Raw genomic sequence first — 12,500 nt, forward strand, 5'->3', positions numbered from 1 at the left:
CAGGAAGGTGACTGGGGGAGTAGGAGGGGGACAGGAAGGCAACCCAGTTGCATAGGGAGGTGTTGAGGACTGTGAGCTTTGAGGAGGGCACTATGGTATTGAAGGTCGAGCTGTAGTCGACCAACAGCATCCCTGTTATACTGTCACCATGTCCCCTGTTACATCCTGTTATACTGTCATCATGTCCCCTGTTATACTGTCATCATGTCCCCTGTTATACTGTCATCATGTCCCCTGTTATACTGTCACCATGTCCCCTGTTACATCCTGTTATACTGTCATCATGTCCCCTGTTATACTGTCATCATGTCCCCTGTTACATCCTGTTATACTGTCATCATGTCCCCTGTTACATCCTGTTATACTGTCATCATGTCCCCTGTTACATCCTGTTATACTGTCATCATGTCCCCTGTTATACTGTCATCATGTCCCCTGTTATACTGTCATCATGTCCCCTGTTATACTGTCACCATGTCCCCTGTTACATCCTGTTATACTGTCATCATGTCCCCTGTTATACTGTCATCATGTCCCCTGTTACATCCTGTTATACTGTCATCATGTCCCCTGTTACATCCTGTTATACTGTCATCATGTCCCCTGTTACATCCTGTTATACTGTCATCATGTCCCCTGTTATACTGTCATCATGTCCCCTGTTACATCCTGTTATACTGTCATCATGTCCCCTGTTATACTGTCATCATGTCCCCTGTTACATCCTGTTATACTGTCATCATGTCCCCTGTTATACTGTCATCATGTCCCCTGTTACATCCTGTTATACTGTCATCATGTCCCCTGTTACATCCTGTTATACTGTCATCATGTCCCCTGTTACATCCTGTTATACTGTCATCATGTCCCCTGTTATACTGTCATCATGTCCCCTGTTATACTGTCATCATGTCCCCTGTTATACTGTCACCATGTCCCCTGTTACATCCTGTTATACTGTCATCATGTCCCCTGTTATACTGTCATCATGTCCCCTGTTACATCCTGTTATACTGTCATCATGTCCCCTGTTACATCCTGTTATACTGTCATCATGTCCCCTGTTACATCCTGTTATACTGTCATCATGTCCCCTGTTATACTGTCATCATGTCCCCTGTTATACTGTCATCATGTCCCCTGTTATACTGTCACCATGTCCCCTGTTACATCCTGTTATACTGTCATCATGTCCCCTGTTATACTGTCATCATGTCCCCTGTTACATCCTGTTATACTGTCATCATGTCCCCTGTTACATCCTGTTATACTGTCATCATGTCCCCTGTTACATCCTGTTATACTGTCATCATGTCCCCTGTTATACTGTCATCATGTCCCCTGTTACATCCTGTTATACTGTCATCATGTCCCCTGTTATACTGTCATCATGTCCCCTGTTATACTGTCATCATGTCCCCTGTTATACTGTCATCATGTCCCCTGTTATACTGTCATCATGTCACCCTGTAGTGAAGGAGCACATCCCCACAATCATGAATAACTACTAGATAAATAACAACACATACTGGAAATAAACCATGTTTCAATTTCTCTCTCTCCCTCTCTCTCTCCCTCTCTCTCTCCCTCTCTCTCTTCCTCTCTCTCTTCCCCTCCCCCTTTCTCTATCCCTCCCACCTCTCTCTCTCCCTCTCTCTCCTCTCTCTCCCCTCCCCTTTCTCTATCCCTCCCACTCTCTCTCTCCTCTCTCTTCCCCTCCCCTTTCTCTATCCCTCCCACCTCTCTCCCTCTCTCTCTCCCTCTCTCTCTTCCCCTCCCCTTTCTCTATCCCTCCCACCTCTCTCTCCCTCTCTCTCCCTCTCTCTCTATCCCTCCCCTTTCTCTATCCCTCCCACCTCTCTCTCCCTCTCTCTCCCCTCTCTCTCTTCCCCTCCCCCTTTTCTATCCCTCCCACCTCTCTCTCCCTCTCTCTCTCCCCTCTCTCTTCCCCTCCCCCTTTCTCTATCCCTCCCACTCTCTCTCTCCCTCTCTCTCTCCCTCTCTCTCTTCCCCTCCCCTTTCTCTATCCCTCCCACCTCTCTCTCTCCCTCTCTCTCCCTCTATCTCTCCCTCTCTCTCTTCCCCTCCCCCTTTCTCTATCCCTCCCACCTCTCTCTCCCTCTCTCTCTTCCCCTCCCCCTTTCTCTATCCCTCCCACCTCTCTCTCCCTCTCTCTCTCTCTCTCTCTCTTCCCCTCCCCCTTTCTCTATCCCTCCCACCTCTCTCCCCCCTCTCTCTCCCTCTATCTCTCCTCTCTCTCTTCCCCTCCCCCTTTCTCTATCCCTTCCACCTCTCTCTCCCCTCTCTCTTCCCTCCTCCCCTTTCTCTATCCCTCCCACCTCTCTCTCCCTCTCTCTCTTCCCCTCCCCCTTTCTCTATCCCTCCCACCTCTCTCTCCCTCTCTCTCCCTCTCTCTATCCCTCCCCCTTTCTCTATCCCTCCCACCTCTCTCTCCCTCTCTCTCTCCCCCTCCCCCTTTCTCTATCCCTCCCACCTCTCTCTCCCTCTTTCTCCCTCTCTCTCCCTCCCCCTTTCTCTATCCCTCCCACCTCTCTCTCCCTCTCTCTCTCCCTCTTTCTCCCTCTCCCGCCCTCCCCCTCTCTCTCTTGCTCCCTCCCTCTCTCTCTCCCTCTTTCTCCCTCTCCCTCCCTCCCCTCTCTCTCTTGTTCCCTCCCTCTCTCTTTCCCTCTTTCTCCCTCTCCCTCCCTCCCCTCTCTCTCTTGCTCCCTCCCTTTCTCTCTCCCTCTTTCTCCCTCTCCTGCCCTCCCCTCTCTCTCTTGCTCCCTCCCACCTCTCTCCCTCTCCCTCTCCTTCTAGACTTCCAGTCATGTCTGATTTGTGTGGCTCGCAGGATGCCCATGAAGGCGGGGCCAATTCTTCCCGCGCACGAGAGCTTCACCACCCGCCAGGACCTGCAAGGTAACCAATCACAGCATTGAAATCCTACCACCTGACCTGGCATAAACAATCACACGACGAGGATCATACCACCAGACCAGACATTAACCAATCACATCCACTGAATCATACCACCATGCTGCCAATAACCAATCACACGGCCTGAATAATGACCAATGCTGTCCACCAGACGGATCGTAACCAATCGGAAAACAATCTATAAATGACCAGCAATACCCTAACCAATCACACAGCCAGACTGGTACGACCAGACAGATTATAACCAATCACACAGCCAGACTGGTACGACCAGATAGATTATAACCAATCACAAAGCCAGACTGGTACGACCAGACAGATTATAACCAATCACACAGCCAGACTGGTACGACCAGACAGATTATAACCAATCACACAGCCAGACTGGTACGACCAGACAGATTATAACCAATCACACAGCCAGACTGGTACGACCAGACAGATTATAACCAATCACATTAGTTTTTAAATGAGGTTTCCAGTGACAAAGGAACTCTTCTCAAGGTGTCACTGGGAAGAGATATGGTAGAGAGTGTGGTCTGAGTGCCCAAAGCCTGGTCAATACCCAACCCTGGTGTACTGCTGTCCCAAAGCCTGGTCAATACCCAACCCTGGTGTACTGCTGGCCCAAAGCCTGGTCAATACCCAACCCTGGTGTACTGCTGGCACAAAGCCTGGTCAATACCCAACCCTGGTGTACTGCTGGCCCAAAGCCTGGTCAATACCCAACCCTGGTGTACTGCTGTCCCAAAGCCTGGTCAATACCCAACCCGTGACCCTGGTGTACTGCTGTCCTAAAGCCTGGTCAATACTCAACCCGTGACCCTGAGTGGTAGAGAGAGAGTATGGTCTGAGTGCTGGCCCAAAGCCTGGTCAATACCCAACCCTGGTGTACTGCTGGCCCAAAGCCTGGTCAATACCCAACCCTGGTGTACTGCTGTCCCAAAGCCTGGTCAATACCCAACCCGTGACCCTGGTGTACTGCTGGCCCAAAGCCTGGTCAATACCCAACCCGTGACCCTGGTGTACTGCTGGCCCAAAGCCTGGTCAATACCCAACCCTGGTGTACTGCTGTCCCAAAGCCTGGTCAATAGCCAACCCTGGTGTACTGCTGTCCCAAAGCCTGGTCAATACTCAACCCGTGACCCTGGTGTACTGCTGTCCCAAAGCCTGGTCAATACTCAACCCTGGTGTACTGCTGTCCCAAAGCCTGGTCAGTACCCAACTCGTGACCCTGGTGTATTGCTGTCCCAAAGCCTGGTCAGTACCCAACCCTGGTGTACTTCTGTCCCAAAGCCTGGTCAATACTCAACCCTGGTGTACTGCTGTCCCAAAGCCTGGTCAAGACCCAACCCGTGACCCGGGTGTACTGCTGTTCTGGCACTGTACCTGCGTCGTTAGTCTGTCACTCACCCTGCAGTCTACCTGCAGTCTACCTGCGGTCTACCTGCAGTCTACCTGCGGTCTACCTGCAGTCTACCTGCAGTCTACCTGCCCGCTCTGTTTCAGCCTCCATGCACACTGGACAGGGAGTATCAAATCAAATCAAATGTATTTATAAAGCCCTCCGTAAATCAGCTGATATCTCAAAGTGCTGTACAGAAACCCAGCCTAAAACCCCAAACAGCAAGCAATGCAGGTGTTAAAAGACTCCCCAGAAAGGCCAAAACCTAGGAAGAAACCTAGAGAGGAACCAGGCTATGAGGGGTGGCCAGTCCTCTTCTGGCTGTGCCGGGTGGAGATTATAAACCTAGAGAGGAACCAGGCTATTTGGGGTGGCCAGTCCTCTTCTGGCTGTGCCGGGTGGAGATTATAAACCTAGAGAGGAACCAGGCTATGAGGGGTGGCCAGTCCTCTTCTGGCTGTGCCGGGTGGAGATTATAAACCTAGAGAGGAACCAGGCTATGAGGGGTGGCCAGTCCTCTTCTGGCTGTGCCGGGTGGAGATTATAAACCTAGAGAGGAACCAGGCTATTTGGGGTGGCCAGTCCTCTTCTGGCTGTGCCGGGTGGAGATTATAAACCTAGAGAGGAACCAGGCTATGAGGGGTGGCCAGTCCTCTTCTGGCTGTGCCGGGTGGAGATTATAAACCTAGAGAGGAACCAGGCTATGTGGGGTGGCCAGTCCTCTTCTGGCTGTGCCGGAAGTATGACAGAACAGCGTGTGTGAACGACACAGAGAGGAGGTCTATGAGTGTGTAAAACAGATGGACAGATCTGTTTTGTGTGTGTGTGTGTGTGTGTGTGTGTGTGTGTGTGTGTGTGTGTGTGTGTGTGTGTGCGCGTTTGTGTGCATGTAAGCTCAATAACCTGACCTCATGCGTGTGAGCATTTGTGATCAGTAGCCTGACTCTCTCTCTCTGTCTGTCTCTCTCTCTCTGTCTGTCTCTCTCTCTCTCTCTCTCTCTCTCTCTCTCTCTCTGTCTCTCTATCTCCGCTGTGTCCCTAGGTAAGATCACGTCACTAGACACCAGTCTTCTGAGAGCCTCTATGAAGCCTGGCTGGGAAGACCTGGTGAGGACAAGCATCCAGAGGTTTCACCTACAGAACGACGGAGAGATGTCCTTCGCCAAGAGACACCAACAAGAGGGTGAGACTACCAGACGAGGCCTGTATCATCTTAGACTACCAGACGAGGCCTGTATCATCTTAGACGACCGGACGAGGCCTATATCATCTTAGACGACCTGACGAGGTCTATATCATCTTAGACCACCAGACGAGGTCTATATCATCTTAGACCACCAGACGAGGTCTATATCATCTTAGACTACCAGACGAGGCCTGTATCCTCTTAGACTACCAGACGAGGCCTGTATCATCTTAGACTACCAGACGAGGCCTATATCATCTTAGACTACCAGACGAGGCCTATATCATCTTAGACTACCAGACGGGGCCTATATCATCTTAGACTACCAGACGAGGCCTGTATCGTCTTAGACTACCAGACGAGGCCTGTATCATCTTAGACTACCAGACGAGGCCTATATCATCTTAGACTACCAGACGAGGCCTATATCATCTTAGACTACCAGACGGGGCCTATATCATCTTAGACTACCAGACGAGGCCTATATCATCTTAGACTACCAGACGGGGCCTATATCATCTTAGACTACCAGACGAGGCCTGTATCATCTTAGACTACCAGACGAGGCCTGTATCATCTTAGACTACCAGACGAGGCCTGTATCATCTTAGACTACCAGACGAGGCCTGTATCATCTTAGACTACCAGACGAGGCCTGTATCATCTTAGACTACCAGACGAGGCCTGTATCATCTTAGACTACCAGACGGGGCCTGTATCATCTTAGACTACCAGACGGGGCCTGTATCATCTTAGACTACCAGACGAGGCCTATATCATCTTAGACTACAAGACGAGGCCTGTATCATCTTAGACTACCAGACGAGGCCTGTATCATCTTAGACTACCAGACGGGGCCTGTATCATCTTAGACTACCAGACGAGGCCTGTATCATCTTAGGCTACCAGACGGGGCCTGTATCATCTTAGGCTACCAGACGGGGCCTGTATCATCTTAGACTACCAGACGGGGCCTGTATCATCTTAGACTACCAGACGGGGCCTATATCATCTTAGACTACCTGACGGGGCCTGTATCATCTTAGACTACCAGACGGGGCCTATATCATCTTAGACTACCTGACGGGGCCTGTATCATCTTAGACTACCAGACGGGGCCTATATCATCTTAGACTACCAGACGGGGCATGTATCATCTTAGACTACCAGACGAGGCCTGTATCATCTTAGGCTACCAGACGGGGCCTGTATCATCTTAGACTACCAGACGGGGCCTGTATCATCTTAGACTACCAGACGGGGCCTGTATCATCTTAGACTACCAGACGGGGCCTATATCATCTTAGACTACCTGACGGGGCCTGTATCATCTTAGACTACCAGACGGGGCCTGTATCATCTTAGACTACCAGACGGGGCCTATATCATCTTAGACTACCTGACGGGGCCTGTATCATCTTAGACTACCAGACGGGGCCTATATCATCTTAGACTACCTGATGGGGCCTGTATCATCTTAGACTACCAGACGGGGCCTGTATCATCTTAGACTACCAGACGAGGCCTGTATCATCTTAGGCTACCAGACGGGGCCTGTATCATCTTAGACTACCAGACGGGGCCTGTATCATCTTAGACTACCAGACGGGGCCTGTATCATCTTAGACTACCAGACGGGGCCTATATCATCTTAGACTACCTGACGGGGCCTGTATCATCTTAGACTACCAGACGGGGCCTGTATCATCTTAGACTACCAGACGGGGCCTATATCATCTTAGACTACCTGACGGGGCCTGTATCATCTTAGACTACCAGACGGGGCCTATATCATCTTAGACTACCTGACGGGGCCTGTATCATCTTAGACTACCAGACGGGGCCTGTATCATCTTAGACTACCAGACGGGGCCTGTATCATCTTAGACTACCAGACGGGGCCTATATCATCTTAGACTACCTGACGGGGCCTGTATCATCTTAGACTACCAGACGGGGCCTGTATCATCTTAGACTACCAGACGGGGCCTGTATCATCTTAGACTACCAGACGAGGCCTGTATCATCTTAGGCTACCAGACGGGGCCTGTATCATCTTAGACTACCAGACGGGGCCTGTATCATCTTAGACTACCAGACGGGGCCTATATCATCTTAGACTACCTGACGGGGCCTGTATCATCTTAGACTACCAGACGGGGCCTGTATCATCTTAGACTACCAGACGGGGCCTATATCATCTTAGACTACCTGACGGGGCCTGTATCATCTTAGACTACCAGACGGGGCCTGTATCATCTTAGACTACCAGACGGGGCCTGTATCATCTTAGACTACCTGACGGGGCCTATATCATCTTAGACTACCAGACGGGGCCTGTATCATCTTAGACTACCAGACGAGGCCTATATCATCTTAGACTACCAGACGAGGCCTGTATCATCTTAGACAATCACAACACATCATGTTAGTCCTTGAATCCAAAGCTCCGTCCATGAATTTGAGTGGTTACATTTCTCCAGCATCGTCACTCAGCTGTTTACCAAAACATGTGATGGGGTGACTGCTTTGTTGTCGTTTGAATCCCAGATTTCCTTTTTAACACAGTAGGTCCTTCCCCGTGTGTGTCTCTTTCCAGTGTTGCATCACGGCCAGGCATTCAGCCCCATCTACAGGTTCTCTCTGTCAGACGGGACCATCGTGTCGGCTCACACCAAGAGCAAGCTGGTCCGCTCCCCTGCCACCAACGAACCCCAGCTCTACATGTCTCTACACCTGCTACAGAGGTACGTTCCATAGCTCCTGACCCCTAACCCCTGACCCCTAACCCCGAACCCCAGCTCTACATGTCTCTACACCTGCTACAGAGGTACGTTCCCTAACCCCTGACCCCTAACCCCTAACCCCAGCTCTACATGTCTCTACACCTGCTACAGAGGTACGTTCCATAACCCCTGACCCCTAACCCCTGACCCCTAACCCCTAACCCCAGCTCTACATGTCTCTACACCTGCTACAGAGGTACGTTCCCTAACCCCTGACTCCTAACCCCTGACTCCTAACCCCAGCTCTACATGTCTCTACACCTGCTACAGAGGTACGTTCCCTAACCCCTGACCCCTAACCCCTGACCCCTAACCCCAGCTCTACATGTCTCTACACCTGCTACAGAGGTACGTTCCCTAACCCTGACCCCTAACCCCAGCTCTACATGTCTCTACACCTGCTACAGAGGTACGTTCCCTAACCCCTGACTCCTAACCCCTGACTCCTAACCCCAGCTCTACATGTCTCTACACCTGCTACAGAGGTACGTTCCCTAACCCCTGACCCCTAACCCCTGACCCCTAACCCCAGCTCTACATGTCTCTACACCTGCTACAGAGGTACGTTCCCTAACCCCTGACCCCTAACCCCAGCTCTACATGTCTCTACACCTGCTACAGAGGTACGTTCCCTAACCCCTGACCCCTAACCCCTGACCCCTAACCCCAGCTCTACATGTCTCTACACCTGCTACAGAGGTACGTTCCCTAACCCCTGACCCCTAACCCCAGCTCTACATGTCTCTACACCTGCTACAGAGGGTACGTTCCCTAACCCCTGACCCCTAACCCTGACCCCTAACCCCAGCTCTACATGTCTCTACACCTGCTACAGAGGTACGTTCCATAACCCCTGACCCCTAACCCCTAACCCCAGCTCTACATGTCTCTACACCTGCTACAGAGGTACGTTCCCTAACCCCTGACTCCTAACCCCTGACTCCTAACCCCAGCTCTACATGTCTCTACACCTGCTACAGAGGTACGTTCCCTAACCCCTGACCCCTAACCCCAGCTCTACATGTCTCTACACCTGCTACAGAGGCGTTCCCTAACCCCTGACCCCTAACCCCAGCTCTACATGTCTCTACACCTGCTACAGAGGTACGTTCCCTAACCCCTGACCCCTAACCCCTGACCCCTAACCCCTAACCCCAGCTCTACATGTCTCTACACCTGCTACAGAGGTACATTCCCTAACCCCTGACCCCTAACCCCTAACCCCAGCTCTACATGTCTCTACACCTGCTACAGAGGTACGTTCCCTAACCCTGACCCCTAACCCCTGACCCCTAACCCCAGCTCTACATGTCTCTACACCTGCTACAGAGGTACGTTCCCTAACCCCTGACCCCTAACCCCTAACCCCAGCTCTACATGTCTCTACACCTGCTACAGAGGTACGTTCCCTGACCCCTAACCCCTAACCCCAGCTCTACATGTCTCTACACCTGCTACAGAGGTACGTTCCCTAACCCCTGACTCCTAACCCCTGACTCCTAACCCCAGCTCTACATGTCTCTACACCTGCTACAGAGGTACATTCCCTAACCCCTGACCCCTAACCCCTGACCCCTAACCCCAGCTCTACATGTCTCTACACCTGCTACAGAGGTACGTTCCCTAACCCTTAACCCCTGACCCCTAACCCCAGCTCTACATGTCTCTACACCTGCTACAGAGGTACAAACCCTGACCCTTGACCCCTAACCCAGAGTGTGGTTTACATGAGGGTTTCAGGGTGTAACTAGTGGTTTACATTAGGGTTTCAGGGTGTAACTAGAGTGGTTTACATTAGGGTTTCAGGGTGTAACTAGAGTGGTTTACATTAGGGTTTCAGGGTGTAACTAGAGTGGTTTACATTAGGGTTCTCCTGGTGTAGCTAGTGGTTTACATTAGGTTTTCAGGGTGTAACTAGTGGTTTACATTAGGGTTTCAGGGTGTAACTAGTGGTTTACAGTAGGGTTTCAGGGTGTAGCTAGTGGTTTACTTTAGGGTTTCAGGGTGTAACTAGTGGTTTACATTAGGGTTTCAGGGTGTAACTAGTGGTTTACATGAGGGTTTCAGGGTGTAACTAGAGTGGTTTACATTAGGGTTTCAGGGTGTAGCTAGTGGTTTACTTTAGGGTTTCATGATGTAACTAGTGGTTTACATTAGGGTTTCAGGGTGTAACTAGAGTGGTTTACATTAGGGTTTCAGGGTGTAACTAGTGGTTTACATTAGGGTTTCAGGGTGTAGCTAGTGGTTTTACTTTAGGGTTTCAGGGTGTAACTAGTGGTTTACATTAGGGTTTCAGGGTGTAGCTAGTGGTTTACTTTAGGGTTTCAGGGTGTAACTAGTGGTTTATAGTAGGGTTTCAGGGTGTAGCTAGTGGTTTACTTTAGGGTTTCAGGGTGTAACTAGTGGTTTACATTAGGGTTTCAGGGTGTAACTAGTGGTTTACATGAGGGTTTCAGGGTGTAACTAGAGTGGTTTACATTAGGGTTTCAGGGTGTAGCTAGTGGTTTACTTTAGGGTTTCAGGATGTAACTAGTGGTTTACATTAGGGTTTCAGGGTGTAACTAGAGTGGTTTACATTAGGGTTTCAGGGTGTAACTAGTTGTTTACATTAGGGTTTCAGGGTGTAGCTAGTGGTTTTACTTTAGGGTTTCAGGGTGTAACTAGTGGTTTACATTAGGGTTTCAGGGTGTAGCTAGTGGTTTACTTTAGGGTTTCATGGTGTAACTAGTGGTTTACATTAGGGTTTCAGGGTGTACATAGAGTGGTTTACTTTAAATTTTCAGGGTGTAACTAGTGGTTTACATTAGGTTTAAAAGTGGTTTACTTTAGGGTTTCATGGTGTAACTAGTGGTTTACATTAGGGTTTCAGGGTGTACATAGAGTGGTTTACTTTAAATTACTTTGTGCAGTTAAATTACTTTAAAATACTTTGTGCAGTTTAAATTACTTAAAATTACTTTGTGCAGTTAAATTACTTTAAAATACTTTGTGCAGTTTAAATTACTTTAAATTACTTTGTGCAGTTAAATTACTTTGTGCAGTTAAATTACTTTAAAATACTTTGTGCAGTTAAATTACTTTGTGCAGTTAAATTACTTTAAAATACTTTGTGCAGTTTAAATTACTTTAAATTACTTTGTGCAGTTAAATTACTTTGTGCAGTTAAATTACTTTAAAATACTTTGTGCAGTTTAAATTACTTTAAATTACTTTGTGCAGTTAAATTACTTTAAATTACTTCACTAAATGCATTGTACCATTAGTCTGGGCCGGCCCTAGACGTTTTTGGGCCCTACGTGAGATTTGGTTGGTGGGGCCCCCCTGTCTCGCGGGGAAAAACATTTGACTGTCCCCCAACTTGATGGCAGAGAGAGAACACATTTTCATGTCATTTTTCCATGGAGGCGTAGAGAAAATGTTGCCCTTTTTAAAGCTCATTTCCTGCAATTCTACACAAGACTTATGCCATGTTAATTTGATATCTGAGTGAGAGTGACTAACAACATCAATGTGGCCCCCCCCCCTTGGAGTTTAGGGCCCCTGGGCATGTGCCCTGTGTGCTCGGTCACTATTCAGCCATGATTCCTACAGGTTTAGATAGCAGGTTGCCAGTTTGTGTAGGTTAGTAGTTACTGCTCTAAATATGGCTGTATCTTCCTCCATCAGGGAACAATCAAGGTCTGATCTGGGCCCGGGTCAAGACATGGGGCCCGGTGGACAGGGGCCAGGGATCAGCCACAACCCCTCCATAACCCCTCCAACCCAGGGGACCCTCTCTGGTTTGGGCCCCCAGGGACAGGACACTACAATCAGCTCCAACAGCACGTTCTGTTCCCCTCCTCATGGAAGTCCAGGGTCCAGAGAACCAGGGCTCGGAGCCATGGGGCCAGGGTCCAGAGAACCAGGGCTCGGACCCATGGGACCAGGGTCCAGAGAACCAGGGCTCGGAGCCATGGGGCCAGGGTCCAGAGAACCAGGGCTCGAACCCATGGGGCCAGGGTCCAGAGAACCAGGGCTCGAACCCATGGGGCCAGGGTCCAGAGAACCAGGGCTCGAACCCATGGGGCCAGGGTCGGAACACATACAGGACTATCACTACGGCTGCCCCCCCCAGCCCATGGGCCACTCCGGAGGGTTACAGGGAGGCATGAACCTCCCCATCCACCCTAACCAGCAAGGGGCTAAT

At 50.0% G+C, this 12,500-nt stretch overlaps 1 protein-coding gene across 1 annotated transcript in view; it reads left to right on the plus strand.

Annotated features, from left to right (window-relative positions):
* Positions 1-12,500, plus strand: part of LOC115127600 (nuclear receptor coactivator 2-like) — a 352,732-nt gene that overhangs the window by 168,712 nt on the left and 171,520 nt on the right. The window contains exons 7-10 of the mRNA XM_065006881.1: positions 2,818-2,919; positions 5,385-5,525; positions 8,128-8,275; positions 11,981-12,500. The exon at positions 11,981-12,500 is cut by the window's right edge and continues 1,212 nt beyond it. Coding sequence (XP_064862953.1) covers positions 2,818-2,919; positions 5,385-5,525; positions 8,128-8,275; positions 11,981-12,500 — 911 coding nt within the window. The remainder of the gene's footprint in view (positions 1-2,817; positions 2,920-5,384; positions 5,526-8,127; positions 8,276-11,980) is intronic.

This window comes from Oncorhynchus nerka, linkage group LG22, assembly GCF_034236695.1.
Source record: "Oncorhynchus nerka isolate Pitt River linkage group LG22, Oner_Uvic_2.0, whole genome shotgun sequence".
Classification (NCBI taxonomy): domain Eukaryota; kingdom Metazoa; phylum Chordata; class Actinopteri; order Salmoniformes; family Salmonidae; genus Oncorhynchus; species Oncorhynchus nerka.